This window comes from Lissotriton vulgaris, chromosome 7 (genome assembly GCF_964263255.1).
Source record: "Lissotriton vulgaris chromosome 7, aLisVul1.2, whole genome shotgun sequence".
NCBI classification, from domain to species: domain Eukaryota; kingdom Metazoa; phylum Chordata; class Amphibia; order Caudata; family Salamandridae; genus Lissotriton; species Lissotriton vulgaris.
In genome coordinates, this window is record NC_141695.1 from 486127267 (window position 1) to 486154657 (window position 27391).

General features: G+C 49.9%; 1 protein-coding gene across 4 annotated transcripts in view; it reads left to right on the plus strand.

Moving 5' to 3' along the window:
• MYH16 (myosin heavy chain 16) overlaps positions 1–27391 on the plus strand; it is a 1042471-nt gene that overhangs the window by 466981 nt on the left and 548099 nt on the right. For 3 of the 4 annotated variants that reach the window (XM_086930547.1, XM_086930548.1, XM_086930550.1), the window contains one exon: positions 19965–20055. In XM_086930547.1, the coding sequence (XP_086786673.1) occupies positions 19965–20055 (91 nt within the window). Of the gene's footprint in view, positions 1–19129; positions 19449–19964; positions 20056–27391 lie in introns of those variants that run through there. The other variant, XM_086930549.1, reaches the window with a different exon arrangement.

Here is a 27391-nt window from a genome sequence, read left to right on the forward strand (position 1 = left end):
AAGAGGATACTGACTATTCTCTATCAGCATGTGTGTTGAAAATATGATTATTCTTTTTCGCAAAAAAACAACTTCTTCGAGCTTGATATTTTTGATTGAGGATTCTGTGAACTTAGTAAAACAATTATATTGGGAAAGGTCTGGACTACTAAAGCGCAAACATATTCAACTTCTAGCATTATATTTTGTTCCTTGATACTATAAAACTACAGATGGTAACAGTCGTTATGGAAAATGTAAACATTTGCTTGCATTCAATGCCAAACATAGTCTCACTTTGTTATTACATGAAAGGGCAGTCCTGTTCTAATATCACGTTCCGCACATGGACCGCGGTTTATCTTTAAGAAGCCATTTGGGATTCATTTTATTGCAAAATATTTAGTCGTCAGAATTCATTCATGCAGTGGGTGGCATATGGAATCGTTCACTGCACAATGAAGCAGTCTTTCAGTCAGCATATCTGAAGGATATTACAAATGTGCTGCAGGTGGAGAGAGTGCAGTTTAGCAACCCTTTCCAAATCCCTGGCCACTTGTAAATCTGAGGTACTGCACCAGCTCAATGAGTCTCGTGAAGTTTTCAACAGGAACCTTTGACAAATTCATTTCCAGCTTCATAGAGTTTCCATTCCCAAGGACTAGAGATAACATAGGGAAAGGTATGACTCGTGTTTTGAATTGGAAGAATGCTTCTTTCTAAAGTTAGTAGGCTATTTATTTTTCATTTGCAGTTTTCTATAGCACTTGTAGCATTGTGGTGCAATCCCAGGGCTACAGGTAATGGTAAATCTGGCAATGCATCAAAATCTATGGGTGTTGCATGGAAACAACCACACACCACCCATGAAACATCTCCCTGGGGCAGAGTAAGACAACACAGTGATTTGCGCTGCGTTGTGTTACTCTGGATTTATCAAGCCACTCAGGGCCACGCAAGATGGCCTTGTGTGGTCTGATAAATTTTTAGGGTTGTGCCATGCATGCAACCCCTTTCATGGTGCAAAAGTGACACAAACCATACATAAATGGGGCCCCTAGTTTCACACAGAAGATATTGCAAAGGCACAAGGTTACATTGTAATGGATGAAAAATGAATGTCTGCACTGGAGCTGGACTTCATTTACAGGAAGGGTTGCTCGTAAGCAGGTGAATGTGAGGTCAGGCAAATTATAAAATGATGTGCCCATTGACAAGAAAGAATAAACTCAGCAAAAAAAACCAAGTATGTTACTGATGTGACATCAAAGGGCATCTTTGAAATGTGAAAAATTGTTCTGGGTGGAGTGTGTCAAGATTGGCATGAAAAGGGCACTTCCCCATGTTTGCAAGACTCATACTCTGGAGAAGAAAGTAATAAACGTGGTTGAATCTAATTTGGAATGTAGTGGAACACATTTGACGAGGTAAACAGGGCTTTGCATGAAAAAATGACACCTCGTCGAGGTTGGCGCAGAGAAAAAGAAATGTTACTACTGCTCCAAACTTTGCATGTGTGCTGCATTTTATGGGAAACATTTTAAAGTTAGTGTAAACCTTGTGTTTTGTTCTGGTGGGGGACCCTTCCAATATAACACCAATGTTAGGCTCGCACACGCACAGTTGCACTGTTGTGCCAAGGTGAGTGTGTTGTGCTAAGCAGCCTGATTGTACACCGTTTTGGGGAAGAAAGGAGAGAAGCATTGCCATGACTTAGCAGATATGGTGCTAGCAGCTTTTTGACTCTTACACAACGCAGTGTAAATTTTAATGTATTACATGAGTACCAAAAGTGTTTATTGTGCATACCACCAATCCAAATATTTTGTTTGTAACAAATACAATGTGCACAATGGTTTATATATGTATAAAATTCAATTATAGGCTTGTAGTCAATAGGCCAATGTATATATTTATATTCACACTCATAAAGCCACTATAATTTGCCAGCAATAGTTATGAACGCGCACAACACACACCATAACTCAAGCAATCCAACATGTTGTTGGATGGTTTAGTGTATCTGTGACGTTGGCAAATAGGTGTTGTGGCACGCCGAACTCCCTTATGAGGAGTTAACCCAAGATGGCCTTGAACAAGGTTTTCTATCGGAACTAGAGTTCAACTTTCTGAACAAGAAGTATCCACGCCTAGCGACCATATATACTCTACCAAAGATTCACAAGTCCATGGTTGCCCCCCCCGGTCGTCCAATTGTCTCGGGTTGCGGCTCCATGCTTGAGCCGCTTGGCAAATACATCGATTTCTTCTTAAAACCATTGGCGGAAGACACTCCTGCATATCTCCGTGATACTATGCACACCATCAATATTATTGAAAATTCTACATTTGATCCCTCAAAACAACGACTTGCCACCTGTGATGTTGTATCTCTTTACACATCGATTCCGCAATATGAGGCGCTAACGGTCATTACACGCTGCCTGAACCAACGCCCGGCACCAGTCCAAGTACCAACTGAGTTCATTGTTGGTTTATTACGCATAGCCATGACAAAGAATTTTTTCATATTCAGGGACAAATTTTACATTCAAACCTCCGGAGTTGCAATGGGGGTGCCCTTTGCTCCTGATGTAGCCATTCTGTACATGGCAGCTTTTGAACAGGACACTATTCTCAACCCAGTTAACCCATTCAGAGACCAGCTCGGTCTCTGGATGCGGTATATAGATGACATCTTGCTAATCTGGAACGGAGACTTGGAAGGACTAACGCTCTTCTTTGGTTGGCTAAATAATCAATCGGGACATCTCAAATTTACGATTGAATCAGATAACCACAGAATCAATTTCCTTGATCTTACCATCTACGAATGTTCGGGTCACTTACTAAAGACACTCTATCGCAAACCCACTGAAAGGAATTCATTATTACATTATAACAGTCATCATCCCAGAGCTTTGCGAGATAATTTACCGTTTGGACAATTCCTGCGCATTCGCAGGAATTGTTCCAATAAGGACCATTACTTCACCGAATCAGAAGAACTCAAACAACGACTGCTGAGTAGGGGATATCCAACACAACTACTTAAACGAGCAAGGAAAAGAGCATGGTTTTACCCTCGAGAGGAGTTGCTCTCCCCCAAAATTGACAAAGACGATCAGCAAGAAAGGATTGTATGCGTTACCACTTTCAACACCCAGAGTAACAAAATTAAACGTATTGTTAATCGCCACTGGAATTTGATATCAGATGACATCAGGCAATCTAATCCGCCTTTACATGCCTTCAGGAAGGCACGTAGTGTAAAAGACCATGTGGTTCATTCCTTTTTAAAGACCAGAGATGATCCCACGGTCACGACTCTTTGGAACTTGCCCGCTATTGTGGGCCACTTCAGATGCGGTCAGTGCAAGGCATGCGACAGTGTTATCCAAACGAAGGAATTCATTTACCATGATCATAAAATTCCACTGAGAACACACACCAACTGCAACTCATCAAACATTATATACGCCATCCTGTGTCCTTGCCCGATGATATATATTGGTCAGACGCAGCAGAAAGCGAAGGCCAGGATCCTTCATCATATGAGTAGGATCAGGTGCCGAACACCAGGTGCACCTTTGGTTGAACATTTTTCTACAGCCGGTCATACACCGGACAGTCTGAAATGGGTAATTATTGAGAAAGCCACCTTGGGGCCCCGGGGTGGTAATATCGCGGATATTCTGAATATTCGGGAGCTAAAATGGATGCTAAGGTTTGATTCGATTGAGAACGGGCTTAATGAGCAAGATAGCTCTTTCTCCCAATTGGCTACCCTATCTACCACCTGAATTTAATATAATGTAGCTCTGCAAGACACATATAACTTCTCTGTGGCTCTTACCCTGTGTTTAGTAGTACGCCACTTTGATTTTAATGTAATGTAGCTCTGCAAGACATATATAACTTCTCTGTGGCTCTTACCATGTGTGTAGTAGTATGCGACTCTGATTTGAGTAACTATCAACTTGTAATATGATTCTGGATGGCCCTTACCACTCTGTGAGAGGAACAACGTCAATCTAGTTACAGTATGGACACTTTTACTTACATATATATGTTTGATGTCATTCCAGGTGGAACTATATGACTTGTGGCCTTTACCCTCATGAGAGAGGTACGCCACGTCTGGTCATGCCGCTATAACTATCGAATTAATGACTTGTGGCCTTTACCCTCATGTGAGAGGTACGCCACGTCTGGTATAATTATCGAATTTAATCGCATCCACTAGTGTACCATCCACTCAAAATGTTATAAGATACTTCTCTTTACGTGTTGCTCTTGAATGATCTAATTGTGAAATGATCCCAAATCCACTCAAAATGTTATATGCTGCCTCCTTGGGTGTTGTTTCTGAATGATCCCAGTGTTGTATAGAAAGTGGATCCTTTCTTGAATAAGAAGAGTTCATTAAGTCCATGAACCGGTAGATAGTAATGGATAACATACGTATTCAATTATGACCCTCTGTACTGTGGTTCTATGATTTATGCCTCCGAATTTATTATGGTTATCTTTGAAATATTTAACATAATTAATTTTCTGTGCCAGCACAAGATCGTTAATTACTGGTTAACTGAAGATATTACCGCACTCTGACCGCAACTGCAGTCTTTTCTCTATGCCTACACGGGTGCCTCGCACCACGTGATCCCGTTACCATGGGGATAACTCTAAACCCGGAACCGAGAATCGCCATTGCGAACTCGGCTCCCCGCGGGACGCGATTCATTCCTTTGCCGGTAAGCATCTATTCTAACAATCGGATGCTTTTTGTAATTATTACCCTATGGTGGGCGCTCTACAACAATGTTTCCCGTCTTCACCCGCAGTTTCTACCAAGAACCCTCCCGTCCGACTGATGCGGACCCCACACGATCGGACTCTGATCGCGCCTTTTTTGGTGAGTTCACTCGCTAAACCGTCTCTGTCTGGTGGTACAGAGCTAACCTTTCCCGTTGCTAATCCCATGATCCTCCTTTACCTTCAGAATAATCTACAAGGCACCCGTGTGAATTGACCAGACCCCTTAATGATGTTAATGTGATCACGCATTTTTGATGAGTGTAAACTCCTATTCAACTCGTCATGTCTGTTGCGGCACAGTTCACCTCTCCTGTGCTAAACTCTGGTCTCTAATTCACACTCCCCAGCATCGATTTAAATTGCTGTTACCTCGGACCATGTCACCTAATTGAATTGGGGTTGCCGTGATATCACTTCGTGGTAAGTTCCCTATTCGCATTTCCGGATTTCACCTCTTACTTATGGATACTCTAATCTATCTAAATCGCCCGCATTTTTGTATATTAACAGCTCTATCAGCCTTGACTATTCCTTCGGACCAAGCCGCTAGCCGGTTTCACGGTCCAGTTTTTACTGTTTCATGGTGAGTTTCCTTTGATTTACTTACACTGAGCAACTACTACGTCTTGCCACTTGTCCATAGTCAGTGGATACAGTAATGTCCGTTTGCTGCTTTCTTCGGACTGGCTTTACTCCTATTTTTTCCATTTTTTCCTTACAAATCGCTAGATCTAATCAACTGGAGCAGTGCAGCTTCATTTATCTCTCAGATTAGGTGTTTTTATTTTATCATCCTTTTAGTCAACTAGACTTTTGTGACGCATGACTATATTCGCCCTAAGTGTATGGCACAATAGTGAGTGTGTTCCCCACCATCGTAGGTTAGTAATGATGTGCTTCCCCTTTTGGAATAATACAGGGATTCACTCCCCAATATTAATTCATATATTTATATTAAAGAAGTGTGTCCCCACCCCTGTCCTGATGAAGACCCCACAGCAAGGATAGCAATTCTACCTGCATAATAGAGGGTCGAAACGTCGACAACTACCCGTAGAACTCAACTCCACGCCCTAAACGCCTTCATTATTTGAACTCTGTGGAGTATGCTGTTATGTATGAATAATACATTGAACCTTGTGGTCTAAATTCCTACACACACTGTGTAGCATGTACAAATGTTGTATATTTACTGATTTAATTGTCACTACAAAACTTCCTCCTTTCCTCCACCACTTCCTCACAGGATCACTCCCCTCCTCCTTCCACTATATTTGGGGCACTATGCAAACTGTGTTTACGTGTTGAGATAATTCATATATTTACTATAAACATTCACATTGTGATTAAAACAATGTGGACAGATTTGTTTCTTGATTGATTTCTTTTTATTGTTTGCCTTGTAATTTGATCCTTGAGTACTGGGACCCCTTCTTTTCATTAGGAACTCCCTTAGCGGCACACATCTGAAGGGCAGTTGCCCACAGAGGTTTGGGTGCAGCACGAAGGCTTCCAAACCCCTTCTGTACATGGCTTAGGCCTGGGGTTGACTGCCCATGGAAGGTTAGGTGAAAAGAACTGTTGGATGCAGTATGTGATCAAAAAAATTAAACAAAGCGTTGAAAGTAAAAACAAAACAATCACTTAAAAAACAAAGTTTTATGTTATCTCTGGTTATAACACTGTAACATATATTTAAACTCTCAGAAACTCACCTAAGAAAACCACAGTGAAGCGCAATTATAGTTGCAAAATAAAGTGTAAAAACCGCAGAAATGTCTAAGAAATTGTAAGGGGCATAATCCATACCTGATCCAACATCGATGCAAGTCATAGCTCTCACACCATATCCAATGATTATAACCTCACAATATTCATAACAATATATAATAACTTCTAAAATCGAAATGTGACGAAAAAACACCATCTAAGAAATCCAGTTAAGGATACTATATTCATAGTCATCTCCGCCAGTTTTGTAAGGGTAATGTGATATACTCATCTCCAAGCTGATGATTTAGAATATTTGTAATTGCATCTAATTCATTAAGGGTGAGGTCATGAGCATTACATTGGGTGTTTAAATATCACCTGTACTTCCAATTTACATCCATCTATATTGGCTGAAATGGCTATTGTGCCACTACTGTTGTTGTAAGGGGTATTTTTAGAGCTAAGTAATAATATTGTGGGTAGAAAATCATTCAAGCACATGATTACTGTGTAGGGCATCATTGCATTGCCAGAGATGTCCATGTGGGTCTTTCAGTTACATTTATAAAGCCTGAGCGCAACCCATAAAGTGGCTAATCAGGAATGGGAGAGAGGCATTAGGGGCTATTGGATTCTACCTCCTTAACTGAATATAGCACACATAAAGGCACCCTTGTCATTCCCAGACTCCGGGTATAGCGTATGAAATGTACTAATCACACAGAGACTAACTCACCATTTTAGTTGTTTTTATAAAGGCCTTTCAGTTAAACATCTTGTTAGGTGACAGCAGCCACTACTCCTTTCTTTGTATGGGAAAGATTTAAGATACGTTGAGTTTATCTAAAAACAGATTCCTTACCGTCAACATTGAAAAAGGCTACATTGTAAAGCTAAAGGCAAGTGGTGAAATAAAACAGCAACCAAAGCTAAGGTGGCAGGGAGGAGCAATGTAAATGTAAATGCGTTTGTATTTATATAGCGCCTTCTACCCGGAGGTCTCGTAGCGCTGTATTCATACCGCTGTGGAACCCTTCCTGGCTTTCCTGTGAGATGTCCACTCCTGGGCACCCCAAGGTGAAGCCAGGCATCCAAGCGCTGCTGGGGTCATTGTGGAGATTAAGCAAGCTATTGCCCAGAGTCACAGAGTGGGACCCATGATTAGACTAGGCACAGAGGCGAGAATGATCAGGTCCAGGGAGATTGAGTCCAAGAGCCGCCGAGGCGGGAATTGAACCCTGTTCCTGGCCAAGACCTCTGCATCAGGGTCAGTCGCTCTAACCATTGAGCCACGCTTCTCCACAGCAATGAGGAACCCTGTAGCAGAGAAGCTTGTGCTTTTAAAACGGGATGATGTAGAAGCTCACACAGTACTGCAAAATTCAACTTATGCAAAGTAATCCAGAAGTGACAACTATGCTGATAAATGACCTTGCCCTTCAGGAGACCCTCATGTTCTAGGGACTTAGTATATCTATACAGAAGCCTGAATCCATTTTTGAGAGACTCCCGCCATACGTTTCTGTGGGTTGTGTCACATCACTGTACGCTTCTACCCATAGGGTAAAGAACATTGTGCTGGGTGACGATGCAACACCTGCAATCACAGGTTTTAAATGGTTTCTGCTTGCTTCACTTCAGCACATTTCATGCTTTCCAGAGCATTCTCAGAAAAGCAGGGTTCATGTAATTCATCCTGGTTTTGTTCTCTGGAAGTACTTTCATCCATTCCCATGTGACTTGCAAGAAGCCACATCATTTCTTTATAAGTTACTCTGATCATGTTCTGTGGATGGAATAGCATTGCCTTGAGCTGTCGAAGCATATACATTGTGTTATTCTGCCAAGAGTGCAAAAGAGGAAGAAACACCTGTATAAAGCATACTTCCTAAGAGTCTTCAATTAACCTCTGAGTTGACATCAAATCATTCTAAAGAGAAGCCTTCACACCCCTGCTCCACATTGTCATTGCCTCCTTAAATCAAGGAACATTTCCAGACACCCGTAGGAAGAGTCTGATCCTTCTCCTGCTAAAGACGCTCATAAAGTCTGAAAAAACACATTTTTATTTCAAGTACACATTCCAATTTTGGTACAAACATATTTATTTACTAGGCAGGGCTGAACATGGGAGAGCTACTTATAGGTAGCTGGAGAGCTACCAGCAGCTCATGAGCTATTCGTTGGAGAAGCGTGGTTTAGGCGCCTTTTTGCTGTTTAGCTTTTCCTAAGTAGTTTCCTTAGTTGTTTCTTCGCTCTTTACAGAAGAGCATGAGCATTTTGATTTGGAAGGATTTTTTTACCTCGTTGTTGCCACTGTCAACAGATTGAGCGAAATTATGTCTAATGCTATGGAGGCTGGAGTAAGTTTTCAGGTGACGTATAGCTATTTTCCCGTCATTGCTCTTGGGGACCTTCCCTTGCCTATATTGGTGAGATGGAGCTACTTTGGGGATTTTCTCTCTCTTTTCATAAGGTAATATTTGCTACTGAGCAATCACTTATTAAGTTTTCTGGCCATGATTTTGACTATAGCAACCAAATCTGATAGAGCCTGCGGAAGTGTGCTCAGTGTAACTATGATTGGGGCGTACAGGCAGAGGCCTCCTTCCGCCTTACCCTGTAATTTAGCTTCAATAAGATCCAATCAAGTGCCTAGGCCTGCTAAGCAGAGGGCCAATGAATGTAGTAAATCAATTTGGAGCTCCATTTTAGATGACTGCCATAGCAGTGCTTGGTCCACGTATCTTGGGAGGCACAAATAGAGGCCAGAAATGGGGCAGCAGATTCAGAGGGTTTAAAAGTTTCATGCTTTTTTTTTTTTAAATAAGGCACTCTGTATGGGTTAACTTTAACCTTTTCTCTGTTTATGATTCAATATTAAGGAGAAACGTTTTTGGGAGGTTGACTAATGTGTGGTTGAGCTCTGCCTTTCTGTCTTTGGTTGAGGTTTCTAGCTCTCAACAAATTGTCGGAGGGGTGTCAAATCGAAAGGTATGACTTTTGGCAACTGTTACTGTGTGGCACTTAACTGTGTGGCACTTAACTTTCAGATCAATGGCTTACGCTGGCTTCTGTGATAACATCATTCATGTAGGCTGCATGCTACTTGAACGGGGTTATTGACCCTTCTTTGCATCTGATGCCTGCTGACTCATCGGTTCCTGTGCAGACATGTGACAATTGCTGGTTTGAACTGTTGGTTGATGCACCTGGAAGCACGGGCCAACACTCACGAGTCCGTCATCTCTCAGATGCATTAAGCCCAGTGCTGGGGTGTTAGACTGCTGTTAAAAGATGTAATGCTTTTATTGCATGCTGTGATTGTGTCCGGTGAAGCTTGAAAATACTGGGTGGCAGGGCTTTAAGTGGGCCTGGTCTGTCCGGGTCTGAGCACCAGCAGTTATTTTCAGGGGGCCTCGAAACGGGCCTCTATCAGGCTCTATTTTCGTCCTCGCAGAGGTAGTCTTTTTTTTTTCTTAGATTGCAGTGAAAGCATACACATCGATGTGTGCATCCTTGGATGTCGTGTGAAGATGCAAAGTGGAATGTATTCTTTAACCGCACAAGGACCCCCATGCAGAGCCACAACTAGAGACAAATTTCAGGGGGGGTTGCTGACTCTTCCAGCAATATGCAGAGTGGAGCTTCAGGGGCTCTAAGAACGGGTGAAAAACAACACAGCCACGATAACAAGTACATGGTCTTTTAAAGACCTGTGAAGTACTTGGTGCGTCTGTGTGTGTACCCAGAAAGCTGTCTCAGCGACGCTGACACACACGAGGGGGGGGGGGGGGGGGGCTGAAGCCCTTTAAGCCCAATGGGCGTTGCCCACCTGCAGCGACGGCTCGTGGAGGGAGTTACGGTGGGGCAGGAGGGTGGGGCGGGGGAGGGGCAGGGTGCAGGTTGCTAAAAACCGGCATATGGATAATTGCAGGTAAGTAAACAATTTAATTAATAAAACGAATTTCGTAGCTCGCACTGCATTGCATTTTGCGATGCAAGGCGCACTACGAAATTCGTTTTATTAATTAAATTGTTTACTTACCTGCAATTATCCATATGCCGGTTTTTAGCAACCTCCACCCTGCCCCTCCCCCTCCCCACCCTCCTGCCCCACCGTAACTCCCTCCACGAGCCGTCGCTGCCCACCTGCCCCAATGCATGTCAATAACTCCACTTTCAGTGGCATGGGGGGTGGGGGTGGAGAGCGAGTTTTGCCTTCAGCTGCTGCGCTCACAATTCACGGCTTTCAACCAATCAGAGCATGAAATTCACTGAACATTATTCTGAGCCACTACCCCTGAGATGCTGATTGCGTCCTGCACTTACATTATAAAGCAGAATAAAAGAGTTTACAACTTTTACCATCTAATGCGCTTTCCTATTTATTAAGTGAATGAATAAATATCTGTTACTTCCAATTACCTGCCGGTCCTCTCCGAATGTCTACAGTCTGTCTAGTAAGGTGGGGCCGGCTTCTCGGGGTGCTTCTCCCTTGTTTTGGAGGACCTGGAATCTATCTGGCTGGTCCAGACACCAGGGCTGTGGGAGGGGGGATACACTGCATCAATGTGTAAGCAGAGATGGTGACAGGTAATATAGAGGCTGAAATGAACCCCATTCCTCGGTGTACTGTGCACGCTGCAGGTGGACTAACAGGAAACTGAGTACGATTAGAACTGATCAGCGTTTAGCTGCTTATTGAGTCTGGAATGACTGTCAGCCAAGGTCGGATTGATAAGATAGGCACTCAGGCAGGGAGGGATGGGCCTGTGACTGAGGGCCAGTTGTGACTTAGTCTTTTAGATGCCATGTTGGCCCTTTTGGTGTCTTTCCGTATCATTCAACTGTCCTACGCGGCCTGAAGGGGGCCTGAACGGCCTCGCTGGGGACAGTGGTCTCCGCTCCTCTCTCCCCCCCAGATTGAGGCCAGCACTGTTCTTCCCTGTCGGCTTGTTCCTGTGCGGGACACTGGTCCCTACTGCCAAGACGTCATGCCAGGTGAGCCGCGTTGTAGGAGGACTCTGTGGCATGTTTTGACTGGGGTGGTGGCTTCGTTAAAACTCACCCCTGTGAAGCCGCATTGCCTTCTGGGAGCAGTGCTTCTAGTACACTCAGCCTCACGTGAAGCCACCCTATATGGGAGGTGTCTTCCTGGGCATTTCCCGGGATGACAACACCGGTGTTGGGGTCCTGGGGATGCTGTATGGCGTTATCCATACATAGCCTTGATGCAATAAGGAGGCGAGAGAGCGAGCGAGCCTGAGCGGGGGATTCCAAATCTGATGACACTCTGAGGAGTCCTAGAGCTGACGGCTTGTCGGAACAGGGGGTACTGCTACACTAGCTATCTTTATTTAGACCACGTACCTACTTAGATAGGCCACACTCCTTTGATTTTTGCCCCGTCCCTTTTGGGGTGGTGAGACTCATTGAGGCTGGAGATGCAGGAAGGGCTAGAGGGCCCAAGGGTGTCTTTGTGCGGTCTTTGCTGCTGATCCCAAGAACTCTTCACTGTCCGAGAGGGTCGTGGGTGTAACTTTCCCCACTGTTAACTCTGATACCGCAGTCTTGCTGCAGCTTAATAGCTTCCTTAAAGGCATTCTGGTTAATGCCGGGGACCAGGCCGCAGTGCTGCTGCTGGCGGGAGGGCGATGGGTTAAGGACAGAGACGCAATAGCTCTCCCGGGGGGCCTGGATCACGAGGGTGTCTGCATGGTATTTACGGGCCACCCAGAAGGGAATGGTCGCAATAGATCATGGCTGCTTCTGGTCAGGGCAGGTTTGATCACAAGGGTTGGCCTAGACAACTTCTGAAGCCAGGCCCCTGATCCTCAGTCTTGCTCTTAGAATTTGGGTTTCACTGCCAAGTGCAAAGTACCACGGCCCCCCACTGTCCACCCCCCTCCCGTGGATTTAGGACCATGCAGTGCCCGCCCCTCACCCCGTCGTTGCCTTGCAGGGCCACTCTCTACTTCACTTGCCTTTCTTTGGCAGTTACCGTCTCATGGACGTCGCGTGCTCTTGTATGATGGTATGCACGTGCCGGTGGAACTGGACGAATGATGCCGCGACTGGGCTTCGGCTCTGTAGAGAGCCAGGCGGGCTCTACCATACAATGTAGCAACACTCAGGCATCCACTCACCCCTCAGGGCGGGCACGCCCCGAGGGTATAATAAACCCCGGTAAAGATCGCTCGTGGTCTTCCCGGCAACCTGATCCCAGAGTGTCTGTCCAGTCATTTAACGCTAAGGCCCCCATGTTATAAGGCCCTGACCCCATCACCACATTGGCGACGAGGGCGGACTGCCCTGCGCGTGCTGGATACGACGAGGAGTGACGGCGCATCACGGAGCCCGCTCCCGCTCTGCTCCGGTCCGCGGCCTGCCCACGCGCCTTCCCGTCGGAAGCGCTTTCAGCTGGCAGGGCCGGGACCGCGGAGCGCCCAGGGTGAGTGTGCGATCATTGCCCCCCCTGCGAGCGCCTCTTGGCCTACCTGGCTGGTTGTCCGGGCGACGGCTGCCTGTGTCGAGGCATACGCCGGACCGTGAATCCGGCTGCTGAGGCCGGTGAGGCTCCGCGCCACGCCTCCGACCCGCCTCATGTGCACCACGCACCTGTAAGTGCGTCAGGCAACGCACACCACGCTCCTGAGCCTCTCCCTCAGGCGACGCTCCCCCGCCTCATGGACACCACGCACCTGTAAGTGCGTCAGGCGACGCACACCACGCTCCTGTGCATCTCCCTCAGGCGACGCTCTCCTCCGGAGTCGCTCCTCTTGTCAGCTGCCCCAGGCCCAGCGCGGAGAGCGCGAAGAGCGCGAACGAGCGCGAGGCGGCCCCCGGTGGCTGCCAGTGGTACTGCACGCGTCACCATCTCTAAGGAACGGCGCGAGGAGCGCGACCGTGCTTATCTACCCCACACCAGGTGCTTACTGAGCCCCAATGGGTGTCACAGATAGCCAATAAAGCTCCTATTAGCACACATAGCCAAATAAAAAGTGGAAAGAAAAAAAAAGTAATAAATTGAAAAAAAAAATACAATAATAAATAAATAAAGGACGCACCATGTCCCTGGAGGAGGGAGCCCCAGCGTTGCAGGATGAGGCACCAGCACAGGCTGCACAGCCTTCACCACCTGTCCAAGCAGGACACATCCCAGCACAGGCCCAAGCCGCAACACCCGGCCCGCAGACTGGCCATCATACCCATTCAGGCGCGGCGCCGTTGCCGCCGTTCAGTGAAGCGTCTGACCCGGCCACTGCGGCAGTGAGATGGAAGGCGTCGGTTCGCAGGCTGAACCATTATTTCAAGGGCACCAGGGAGACAGATGGCGAGGTCAAGAGGTCCCTTTTGATCCTATACGGCGGAGCAGAGATAGACGAGCTCTTTGAGACGCTCCCCAACACAGGAGGTGACAGCGACTACGAGGCCGCGGTGGCCGCACTAAACAAACACTTTGACCCCCAGCTAAACAACGATTTCGAAAAGTTTAAATTCAAACGGGCGTGGCAAACGGGCTCTGAGTCGGTAGACATGTTCTACGCACGGCTACGCCGGCTGGCGAACACCTGCCCGTTCACGGACCCGCGTGAGGAAATTCGGGATCAAATCATTGTGGGGTGCCGTTCAAAGCTGCTCAGGAAACTAATCCTGCGCCAACCAGGGATTTCGCTCGATGAGATCCTGATTCTCGCAAGGTCACATGAGCTGTCAGACGTGAGGGCTGAGGAGATGGAGGCGGCGCTATACACCCCGGTAGCTACCCCCGCACAGACCAAGCCAGTGCAGATCAAAACGGAGAGAGTGGAAGCAATCCACCGGAAACCTGCGGCGAGTCGGCCGCATCAGGTGACTACGACAAGGAATCAGTGCGGGTACTGTGGAGAGGCCCACTCCGCCACCGCAGCGTGTACAGCAAAAGGGCGCACGTGCTCCAAATGCGGCAGGATGAACCACTTCGCGAAAGTATGCCGAGGGGGAAAATACAGGCCGGCAGGGACAAGGCCGAGAAACATACAGAGGAGAGTTCATCAAATGTCGCTTGAAGAGGATGCCGACCCGCCACCAGACAGCCATGCTCAAGAACAGCCTCAGTGGTACGAGGATGATGAAGACGACGAAGTCTACGTCGTCTCATACGTAGGCAGAGCATCCGCAGCGTCCACAAGGAGAAGACCCCCACCGATGTGTTCAGTCAAGGTGGATGGCACAACAGTACAAGCACTCATAGACACTGGGGCATCCGTGAATGTTATGGACTCCGAGCAGTACAACCAGATGATGCCGAGGCCCGAACTGATACCGTCCCAAGCGAGAATATACACGTATGGAGGAACAGAGCCCATGCCGCTGCGCGTAGTGATCACGACAACAATCAGACAAGGGGAATACTCCACTGTAGCTAAGTTCCACGTCACGGAAGGAAGGAAAGGCACGCTACTAAGCTGCCACACCGCCGAGGACCTCGGATTAGTGTTTTTCGCTAATCAGGTGCACCAGTCACATGCAGAGTTCTTGATGGAGGAGTTTCCAGAACTGTTCCGAGGACTAGGGAAACTCAAGAACAAGAAGTTCAAACTACACATAGACAAGTCTGTGCGACCGACAGCCCTAAGGCACCGGCGTGTCCCGTTCAATCTGCGGCCGCAGGTGGAGGAAGAGCTGAGGAAGCTTGAAGAACTCGGTGTAATCGAGAAGGTGACCGGGCCCACACCGTGGGTCTCTCCACTCGTCGTGGCGCCCAAGCCCAAGCAACCTGGAGCTATACGGCTGTGCGTGGATATGCGTCTGCCAAATGTAGCGGTGAGGAGGGAAAGGCATATCACCCCTACCATGGATGACATCATAGCGGACCTCAACGGTGCCAAATGGTTCTCCAAACTCGATTTAAACGCAGGTTACCACCAGCTGGAGCTTGAGCCAGACAGCCGCTACATTACAACCTTCTCCACACACGTCGGGCTGAGGAGGTACAAACGACTAAGCTTCGGAGTGTCCTCGGCAGCTGAAGTCTTTCAAAATGCAATCAGAGAGGTGCTATCCGGACTGAGTGGGGTCATCAACTTGAGTGACGACATCCTGGTGTACTCTGGATCGCTTGAAGAGCATCACGTACACCTGAGAGCGACCCTCAAAAGGCTATAAGAACAAGGCCTGACACTTCACAAATCCAAATGTGCCTTCTACCAGGACTCAGTGGACTTCTTCGGTTACATCTTCACCCGAGAAGGCCTGAAGGTTGACCCCAGGAAGGCCGAGGCCATCCGGGCTGCCAGCACCCCGCAAAACCCCACGGAAGTCAGGAGTTTCCTCGGGATGGCAACGTATTGCGGGAGGTTCATCCCCAACCTTGCAGACCTGGCCGAGCCACTGAGGCTACTCACCCGCCATGACCATAAGTGGGACTGGACAGTGGCGGCGAACACGGCGTTCCAAGCTATCAAGAACAGCCTCCTGGACACCACAGTGATGGCGTATTTCCAGCCAAAGAGGAAGACTGAACTAGTGGTCGACGCAAGCCCGGTGGGCCTGGGAGCGGTGCTCCTTCAAGAATACGGAGCTGATGTCTGGAAACCGGTGGCGTACGCCAGCAAGGCTCTCTCGGACACCGAGACCCGCTATGCACAGATCGAAAGAGAAGCCCTGGCCATCAAATGGGCGTGTCAGCACTTTCACTTGTACCTATGCGGCCAGGAATTCCGGGTGATAACGGACCACAAGCCCCTTGTGCCCCTATTTGCAGGATCAGCGAGGCTGGCCCCTCCAAGGATCGAGAGGTGGGCCGTCCAGCTACAGGGCTACAACTTCCAAGTCATCTTCCGCCCGGGGGTCAACAACCCAGCGGACTACCTGTCGAGACACCCGGACTGCACCAAACCAGCCACTAGACTAGAGGAAAGTCAAGAAGCGGACGCCTTTGTGCACTGGATCTCAGAAAACGCGTGTCCAGAGACAATGACACTGAAAGAAATTGGGGAAGCAACGGAAAGAGATGAAACACTATGCCGAGTCAAGCACGCGCTCAGGGGGAACCAATGGGCGCACTTCCTGGATGGAATACATGGGCTCAGGCCGGAGGTCAGTCATGCCCGCCAGCAAATGTGGCAGATTAAGAATGAACTGAGTGTCGGGGATGAAGGTGTGGTCCTTCGAGGGCATCTAATAGTGATACCGGAAGACCTCCATCCCAGGATTCTGTCCCTCGCTCACGTCGGGCATCAGGGAATGGCCAAAACAAAGGCCAGGCTGCGGTGCCGAGTCTGGTTCCCGGCGATGGACCTCAAAGTAGAAGAGATGGTGAGGGCCTGCCACGCGTGTCTAATCACCGGAGGAGATCCCGCCCCGGCCCCTGTCATAACGGAGCCCTCCCCGACGCTGCCCTGGACCAACCTGAGCCTGGACTTCGGGAGTTTCCCGGATGGTCGCCATACCCTGGTACTAGTGGACTCTTTCTCCAAGTTCCCGGTGGTGGAGGTGATCCCCTCCACAGCTTTTCCCCAAGTCAAACGGAATCTAGACAAGATCTTCGCGACCATGGGATTGCCGGAGGAAATTAAAACAGACAACGGTCCTCCCTTTCAAGGCCGAGACTTCCAAGCCTACTTGGACGCCCTCCAAATCAAACATCGGAAAATCACCCCCTTGTGGCCGCAGGCCAATGGAGAGGTGGAGAGACTTATGAGGACCATTAACAGAGCCCTGAGGATTGCCGTAAGTCAAGGAGAAGATCCGGAATCAGCTCTAGACCGATTCCTGGGAGCCTACCGACAAACGCCCCACTGCACAACCAAGTGTGCCCCGGCCCATTTACTGTTCAAAAAGGCCCCCAGGGACATCATCCCGTCCGCAAGTTCGTGGACACCACCTGAGCGAGATGGGGACGCCATTCAGTCCAGAAGAGATGTAACCAACCAGAAGGCCAGTGCGGCCAGACGTGCGAAGACATCAAATCTACAGGAAGGAGACACAGTAGTGGTCCATGACCGACACCCCGGATGGAAGTATAGGACCCCCTATGAACCGGACTTGTGGACCGTTGAAAGGATCAGAGGAACCATGGTGACTGTCAAGAAAGGTGAACAAAGAGTCAAGCGAAATGTGTCATGCTTTAAACCAGCGAGGGGAGGAACAGAGGACCAAGGCGAGGAAGAAGAGGTCGGGCCACGACAAGCCGGTCTGTCTCCAACAGCCTCATCATCAGCGAGAGGGTCTGATGATCAAACGTCGGTTGAAGACCAGAGGAGAAGCCAAGACCCGTTGCCGTTGCCGTGCGTATTGGCCGACAATTCCCCGACCTGCAGAGCGCAAGGAGAAGTGTCCCCGGCTGGGGACACTCAATCACCAAAGGGCCGAAGCCAAAGATACAACCTTCGGCCAAACCCTGGCCCAAGCCACAAGTTACGGGACTTTGTGTGTACCTCCCCCTGAAGACCAAGAACTGGTGATGAAGCAGACTGAAATGAAGGAGGGATGTAGAGAGCCAGGCGGGCTCTACCATACAATGTAGCAACACTCAGGCATCCACTCACCCCTCAGGGCGGGCACGCCCCGAGGGTATAATAAACCCCGGTAAAGATCGCTCGTGGTCTTCCCGGCAACCTGATCCCAGAGTGTCTGTCCAGTCATTTCACGCTAAGGCCCCCATGTTATAAGGCCCTGACCCCATCACCACAGGCTCCAGGTTCACTCCTGTTTCTATGGTTGCAGAAAATTTTGCAGTGAGAGACCCCCAATGGCTGTGCCTGTAAGCCGTCTACTGTCCTTTGTACCGAGCGGGGCTCTCTGAATACGCAGGCAGAGCGGTGAGTGGGAGGTTGCGCTGACTCCATAGCCTGCACCCCGACCTGGCGGGGCCGCCCCTGCAGTGCCGCACTCCTCCCTGCGCTGGGCGTCCATCACCGCAGCACTCTGACCGCACTGCTCTCCCTGCTCCCTGTTTTATTGTCCTGGGCCGGCGAGGCCTCCGTTCCCGCCAGGTCCCACCAGATGAGCGCAAGCTCCATGGAGTCAGGGGGGTTTCTTGGCTCCCGCCCGTTCCTCCTCGGTCCTTCCTGCTGCTTGCAGCTTCGTGCGTCGACGTCGACCATACTGCTGTCATAAGGTCCCTAATCTGTTCATCATTCTGCGTTTTATTTTTAACTATAATCTAATAATATAACGATTTTAAATTAACATGAGCCTTACTAAAAGTAAGAGGGGCTACGTGTTTAATCTGCACGCCCGTGGCGTTGGCAATGTTCCTCCACACATGTTGTTAGAGGAAAAAATGTTGTTTGGAAAACATCCGAAACTGATTTAGCCGGAGGTTGTTGAAATGTACTTCAACCCCAGTTCTCCCGTGGCTGTTCAAGGACAATAGAAGATGTGCGGCAGCATTCCGGCCTTGGAGGCGGCGAGCCGAGGCCTGCGGCGCGTCGGTACCTGTTGCACCGCAGCGCGCGGCTGACCTCCCCCGCTGCAGCCTCGCGAGGGCCGCGCGTGCCCTCACGTGCCCTGAATCCCTTCACCTCTTCCTGTGAAGGTGACTGCAGGAATCAAAGTGTGGGTTAGAGCTCCGTTATCTTTACTTTTTATCACTTCATGCCCCGAGGCGTGTTGGAACATCTCGTGTGCAGGGATGGGACATAACCTTTAATGGCAACCACAAGGGCGAGTCTGAGACCCCTGGAATGCGCTGCGCATGAGGGCCGCTGCTCGAATGTTTGTGGACTCTAAGCAGAAGCAAAAACAGCTGTTTTGTACAATAGGCATAACATTCGCATCGCGTGTTTCAGAGGAGCCCTTTAGCGCCGCCGTGATGCGCAGGCTTGCTTTCCGTGCTGGAGTAGTCGAGCTTTAAGTTACATTTTCCATACCTCACTTTAGTTTCCGCACACTGGCTGCTTAGACAGTTGTCTTCAAATGAGGGACCCTACAATTTCTTCGGCAAGGTAAGTCCTGGGCGGGATCAGAGGGAAGGGTCTATGAGCGCTCTTAAATGTAACTTTGTTGATGACAACGTCCCCATATGATATAAATGTACAGAAAAAAACAGGATTTGTATTGCCAGCTCTGCGCTGTATGTCCGGTACAGCTATTTCAAAGATGGACTTTACACAGGGACACTCCTGCATTTAAACACACTTCTAAATTTAGAGTGGGCCATGTGAAATGCGAGTCTTGTGTGTGAATTGCTGTCCTTAACTTTGAATGTTATAGATAATAATTGTTGTAGCAGTGTTTATGATTTACGTGCACTTCATGGCCGTACTTTTCGTTGAAAGTGTAAAGTTCGACTAGTGTATTAAACTAAACCTGTCCTGTCTTCATTGTGTTAATTTTTAAAGATGTGTACTTACTTCCTATTGGTTTATAACCTTGACTCACATTGAACAGTACATTTCGTTAATTAGTTCACCTTCTCGTCACACATAATTTATATATATTATGTCCTTTTCATTTTTCAGAAAGGATCTCGAGATGAATACAATGAATACCAAACTAGAAGATGTGCAGTCACTGGCTGCCGAATTGCAAGTTAGAAATAAGGAATATCAAGTGAGTGTTGTTTGCTGAAGGATACAAATATGTGATACTACATCATTTCCCATATAATTGTGGATTTTCAGCAAGTGCCACAAAATTCCCCAATTGCTGCTTCATATGCTGATTTCACACAAAAAAAATTGATTTCTAGCTCAGACGGATACAAATGTATTTAACAAAATATGTCAGATGTGTTTCCGAGCACTGACAGACCTTTTTCCAGAGTACTGTAATGGTGTATTAAATTGGTACCAATGGAGGTACAACTTTGCCCAGACAGTATTAAAAGTTATTAAAATGACAAAATAATACGGCTACAGAAGTTGTCACATTATGCTGCATAGTTTGCTTTCTTTTACTTCGTAATCTTGTCATCCCTACTGCATAATTTGGGCCTTCACTGACCCATATTTTCAGTGGTTTTGAAGTGATTTTGTATATCTTTGCCTTTGTATCGTTCTGAAATCTTCATGATTCTACACACATTCTTTAAAATAAGGTAAAGCCTCGGAATAACCATTTTTCAGGTCTAAACCGTCACGCCCGTAGAGAAAAATGTACATATCCCTAATCCCTAGGATAAAAGCAGAACATTTCCATAGTCTGAGGAATACCTCGCAGTACCCCTGGCAGATCAGTTTTCAGCTCCTTAATCTAGGCTGACAGGTAGTTGTGAGTGATGAGTGAAAGCTTGAAAAGAATGACTTGAGAATTCAGAATTTTGGGATTATTGGAATATTTGTGCATGGTAGTCGGTGAAGCCCAGAGAGTGTTGAATGAAGGGCTAGAAGTAATAGGCTACAGTGCTGCTGTTATGCCGTATCTAAAAAGCTCCATAAAGGAATATTCTGCTTCGTCTTTTCATTGAAATTAGGTCAAACGCCTTCAATGCACATTCGTGGGTCCAGGGCCTCAGATCTGTTTTAAATGAATAACGAGCAAAAAAAGAAACATTGAAAAATTATGTTTAATGGGGAATTTATCAATAATAGTTGCTTCTATTTGATTATTCAAAAATCCAGGCTAAATATCGTTCAATAGTCTTGCTGATAAATACGACAGATTTTAATGCACTTTGAATTATGCAACATGTAAAACAACATGTTTGGCACGTATGACTTATAAACAGGAAAACTGACGAAAAATTGCAAATTGCTGAGTTTGTGGGTGCCATGCTACAGGTGTAAGTTTGATATACATTCTTTTTGTTTAGGACTGTCTGACATGTGTGTAGAAAGAGAGTAAAGGGTTACAAAATAGACAGATTCCTGCAAGTAGTTCATAAACAAGCATTGGCATAGCCAATAGGTCTCGGATTTGGGACCTTATAAGTGTTTAGCCATACAACAATAGTGTTGTTGCACCAAGGATATTCTGCTGCATAACTAAATACTTATAGGGTCCAAAAAGCAAGACCTATTGGCTATGCCAATGCTTGTTTGTTTTTTGTTGCTGTTTTGTTTAAGTTGCCAGATCTACAACAGCTGGACATGGTTTTTATTAACATTTCTTTGCATCAAATGAACTTATTTTCATTGCTTGGAATGTTATTTCCATTCTGGTTGTAGAAAGCAGTCATTCCCGGGGGGTGTGGGGCCTGCCTAGCTCTGCGCATGTTCCAAACTTTGCAAAGGAGAAAAAGCCTGGTGCAGGCGCAATTTACAAGTGTGGAGTGAGTGAGCCCCAGGCAGCATTACTCACTCACACAAGAGTTCATGCACTGCACCTGCATACTCAGCATGGTTTAGGGAAACTCGACTCACTCACTCCCAGGAATCGAATACATATTTACCAAGAAACTCCGAGAAGAGCCTGCCTGCTGCACTGGCGGCTGGTGGTGTGTGTGCCTTGTGAAAGTGTAAACTGACGGCTGGGGGTGTGTATGCCTGGTGAAAGTGTGCACTGAAGGCTGGTGGTGTGTGTGCCTGGTGGAAGCGTGCACTGACGGCTGGTGGTGTGTGTGCCTGATGGAAGTGTGCACTGACAGCTGGTGGTGTGTGTGACTGGTGGAAGCGTGCACTGACGGCTGGTGGTGTGGGGGCCTGGTGGAAGCGTGCACTTACGGCTGCTGGTGTGTGTGCCCGGTGAAAGAGTGCACCGACGGCTGGTGGTGTGTGTGTGACTTTTGAAAGCGCGCACTGACGGCTGGTGGTGTGTGTGCCTGGTGGAAGTGTGCACTGACGGATGGTGGTGTGGGTGCCTGGTGAAAGCGTGCACTGACAGCAGGTGGTGTGTGTGCCTGGTGGAAGCGTGCACTGGCGGCTGGTGGTGTGTGTGCCTGGTGGAAGCGTGCACTGATGGCTGGTGGGGTGTGTGCCAGGAGGAAGCATGAACTGACGGCGGGCGGTGTGTGTGCCTGTAGAAGCGTGCACTGACAGCTAGCGGTGTGTGTACCTGGTGGAAGCGTGCACTGACGGCTGGTGGTGTGTGTGTCTGATGGAAGTGTGCACTGATGGCTGGTGGTGTGTGTGCCTGGTGGAAGTGTGCACTGACGGATGGTGGTGTGGGTGCCTGGTGAAAGCGTGCACTGACAACAGGTGGTGTGTGTGCCTGGTGGAAGCGTGCACTGGCGGCTGGTGGTGTGTGTGCCTGGTGGAAGCGTGCACTGATGACTGGTGGGGTGTGTGCCAGGTGGAAGCATGCACTGACGGCGGGCGGTGTGTGTGCCTGGTGGAAGCGTGCACTGACAGCTAGCGGTGTGTGTGCCTGGCGGAAGCGTGCACTGACGGATGGTGGTATGTGTGCCCGGTGAAAGCGTGCACTGACGTCTGGTGGTGTATGTGCCTTTGGAAAACGTGCACTGATGGCTGGGGGTGTGTGTGCCCGGTGAAAGCGTGCACTGATGGCTGGTGGTGTGTGTGCCTGGTGGAACATGCACTTACTGGCTGGGGGTGTGTGTGCCTGGTGGAGGCATGCACTGATGGCTAGTGGCGTGTGTCAACAGTGGAAGCGTGCACTAATGGCGGGTGGTGTGTGTGCCCAGTGAAAGCGCTCACTGACGGCTGGTGGTGTGTGTGCCCGGTGAAAGCTTGCACTGATGGCTGGTGGTGTGTGTGCCCCGTGAAAGCGCGCAGTGACGTCTGGTGGAGTTTGTGCCTGGTGGAAACGTGCACTGACGACTGGGGGTGTGTGTGCCTGATGAAAGCATGCACTGACGGCTGGTGGTGTGTGTGCCCGGTGAAAGCGTGCACTGACGTCTGGTGGTGTATGTGCCTTTGGAAAACGTGCACTGATGGCTGGGGGTGTGTGCCTGGAGGAAGCATGCACTGACGGCTGGTGGAGTGTGTGCCCGGTGAAAGCGTGCACTGATGGCTGATGGTGTGTGTGCCTGGTGGAACATGCACTTACTGGCTGGGGGTGTGTGTGCCTGGTGGAGGCATGCACTGATGGCTAGTGGCGTGTGTCCCCAGTGGATGCGTGCACTGATGGCGGGTGGTGTGTGTGCCCAGTGAAAGCGCTCACTGACGGCTGGTGGTGTGTGTGCCCGGTGAAAGCTTGCACTGATGGCTGGTGGTGTGTGTGCCCGGTGAAAGCGCGCAGTGACGTCTGGTGGAGTGTGTGCCTGGTGGAAACGTGCACTGACGGCTGGGGGGGTGTGTGCCTGATGAAAGCATGCACTGACGGCTGGTGGTGTGTGTGCCAGTCGGAAGCGTGCACTGGTGGCTGGTGGTGTGTGTGCCTGGTGGAAGTGTGCTCTGACAGCTGGCGGATTGTGTGCCTGGTGGAAGCGTGCACTTATGGCTGTTGGTGTGTGTGCCTGGTGGAAGCGTGCACTGATGGCTGGTGGTGTGTGTCACCAGTGGAAGCGTGCATTGACGGCTGGTGGTGTGTGTGCCCGGTGAAAGCGTGCACTGATGGCTATTCATGTGTGTGCCCGGTGAAAGCGTGCACTGACATCTGGTGGTGTGTGTGCCTGGTGGAAATGTGCACTGATGGCTGGTGGTGTGTGTGCCTTGTGGAAATATGCTCTGATGGCTGGTGGTGTGTGTGCCTGATGGAATTGTGCCCTGATGGCTTGTGGTGTGTATACCTGGTGGAAGCGTGCACTGACGGCTGGTGGTGTGTGTGCCTGGTGGAAGCGTGCACAGACCGCTGTTGGTGTGTGTGCCAGGTGGAAGCGTGCACTTTCGGCTGGGTGTGTGTGTGCCTGGTGGAAGCATGCACTGATGGCTGTTGGTGTGTGTCACCGGTGGAAGCGTGCACTGATGGCTGGTGGTGTGTGTGCCTGGTGAAAGCGCAAACTGATGGCTGGTGGTGTGTGTGCCCGGTGAAAGCTTGCACTGACAGCTGGTGGTGTGTGTGCCCGGTGAAAGCGTGCACTGGCATTTTGGTGGTGATGTGCCTGGTGGAAATGTGTACTGACGGCTGGGGTTGTGTGTGACTGGTGAAAGCATGCACTGACGGCTGGTGGTGTGTGTGCCAGGTGGAAGCGTGCACTGATGGCTGGTGGTGTGTGTGCCTGGTGGAAGTGTGCACTGATGGCTGGCGATGTGTGTGCCTGGTGAAAGCGCGCACTGATGGCTGGTGGTGTGTGTGCCCAGTGAAAGCTTGCACTGACGGCTGGTGATGTGTGTGCCAGGTGAAAGTGCGCACTGACGTCTGGTGGTGTGTGTGCCTGGTGGGAACGTGCACTGACGGCTGGGGGTGTGTGTGCCTGGTGGAAGCATGCACTTACGGCTGGTGGTGTGTGTGCCAGGTGGAAGCGTGCACTGGCGGTTGGTGGTGTGTGTGCCTGGTGGAAGTGTGCACTGACGGCTGGCGGTGTATGTGCCTGGTGGAAGCGTGCACTGATGGCTGGCAGTGTGTGTGCCTGGTGGAAGCGTGCACTGACAGCTAGCGGTGTGTGTGCCTAGTGGAAGCGTGCACTGACGGGTGGTGGTATGTGTGCCCGGTTAAAGCGTGCACTGACGGCTGGTGGTGTGTGTGCCCGGTGAAAGCGTGCACTGACGTCTGGTGGTGTATGTGCCTTTGGAAAACGTGCACTGACAGCTGGGAGTGTGTGCCTGGAGGAAGCATGCACTGACGGCTGGTGGAGTGTGTGCCCGGTGAAAGCGTGCACTGATGGCTGCTGGTGTGTGTGCCTGGTGGAATGTGCATTTACTGGCAAGGGTTGTGTGTGCCTGATGGAAGCATGCACTGACGGCTGGTGGTGTGTGTGCCAGGTGGAAGCGTGCACTGGTGGCTGGTGGTGTGTGTGCCTGGTGGAAGTGTTTACTGACAGCTGGTGGAGTGTGTGCCTGGTGGAAGCGTACACTGATGGCTGGTGGTGTGTGTGCCCGGTGAAAGCGCAAATTGATGGCTGGTGGTGTGTGTGCCTGGTGAAAGCTTGCACTGACGGCTGGTGGTGTGTGTGCCCGGTGAAAGCGTGCACTGATGGCTGCTGGAGTGTGTGCCAGGTGGAAGCGTGCACTGACGGCCGGTGGTGTGTGTGCCTGGTGGAAGTGTGCACTGACGGCTGGCGGTGTGTGTTCCTGGTAAAAGCGCGCTGACGGCTGGTGGTGTGTGTGCCCGGTGAAAGCTTGCACTGACGGCTGGTGGTGTGTGTGCCTGGTGAAAGCGTGCACTGATGTTTTAGTTATGAGTGTGCCTGGTGGAAACGTGCACTGATGGCTGGGGGTGTGTGTGCCTTGTGAAAGCATGCACTGACGGCTGGTGGGGTGTGTGCCAGGTGGAAGCGTGCACTGACGGCTGGTGGTGTGTGTGCCAGGTGGAAGCGTACACTGACGGCTGGCGGTGTGTGTTCCTGGTGAAAGCGCGCACTGACTGCTGGTGGTGTGTGTGCCCGATGAAAGCTTGCACTGACAGCTGGTGGTGTGTGTGCCTGGTGAAAGTGTGCACTGACGTTTTGGTGGTGAGTGTGCCTGGTGGAAACGTACACTGATGGCTGGGGGTGTGTGTGCCTGGTGACAGCATGCACTGACGGCTGGTGGTATGTGTGCCAGGTGGAAGCGTGCACTGACTGCTGGTGGTGTGTGTGTCTGGTGGAAGTGTGCACTGACGGCTAGTGGTGTGTGTGCCTGGTGGAAACGTGCACTGACCGCTGGGGTGTGTGTGCCTTGTGAAAGCATGCACTGACGGCTGGTGGTGTGTGTCCCAGGTGGAAACGTGCACTGATGGCTGGTGGTGTGTGTGCCTGGTGGAAGTGTGCACTGACGGCTGGCGGTGTGTGTTCCTGGTGAAAGCACGCACTGACGGCTGGTGGTGTGTGTGCGCCCGGTGAAAGCTTGCACTGACGGCTGGTGGTGTGTGTGCCCGGTGAAAGCATGCACTGACATTTTGGTGGTGAGTGTGCCTGGTGGAAACGTACACTGATGGCTGGGGGTGTGTGTGCCTGGTGGAAACATACACTGATGGCTGGGGGTGTGTGTGCCTGCTGAGAGCATGCACTGACTGCTGGTGGTGTGTGTGCCAGGTGGAAGCGTGCACTGACGGCTGGTGGTGTGTTTGCCTGGTGAAAGCGTGCACTGATGGCTGCTGGAGCGTGTGCCAGGTGGAAGCGTGCACTGACGGCCGGTGGTGTGTGTGCCTGGTGGAAGTGTGCACTGACGGCTGGCGGTGTGTGTTCCTGATAAAAGCGCGCTGACGGCTGGTGGTGTGTGTGCCCGGTGAAAGCTTGCACTGACGGCTGGTGGTGTGTGTGCCCGGTGAAAGCGTGCACTGATGTTTTAGTTATGAGTGTGCCTGGTGGAAACGTGCACTGATGGCTGGGGGTGTGTGTGCCTTGTGAAAGCATGCACTGACGGCTGGTGGTGTGTGTGCCAGGTGGAAGCGTGCACTGACGGCTGGTGGTGTGTGTGCCAGGTGGAAGCGTACACTGACGGCTGGCGGTGTGTGTTCCTGGTGAAAGCGCGCACTGACTGCTGGTGGTGTGTGTGCCCGATGAAAGCTTGCACTGACAGCTGGTGGTGTGTGTGCCTGGTGAAAGTGTGCACTGACGTTTTGGTGGTGAGTGTGCCTGGTGGAAACGTACACTGATGGCTGGGGGTGTGTGTGCCTGGTGACAGCATGCACTGACGGCTGGTGGTATGTGTGCCAGGTGGAAGCGTGCACTGACTGCTGGTGGTGTGTGTGTCTGGTGGAAGTGTGCACTGACGGCTAGTGGTGTGTGTGCCTGGTGGAAACGTGCACTGACCGCTGGGGTGTGTGTGCCTTGTGAAAGCATACACTGACGGCTGGTGGTGTGTGTCCCAGGTGGAAACGTGCACTGATGGCTGGTGGTGTGTGTGCCTGGTGGAAGTGTGCACTGACGGCTGGCGGTGTGTGTTCCTGGTGAAAGCACGCACTGACGGCTGGTGGTGTGTGTGCGCCCGGTGAAAGCTTGCACTGACGGCTGGTGGTGTGTGTGCCC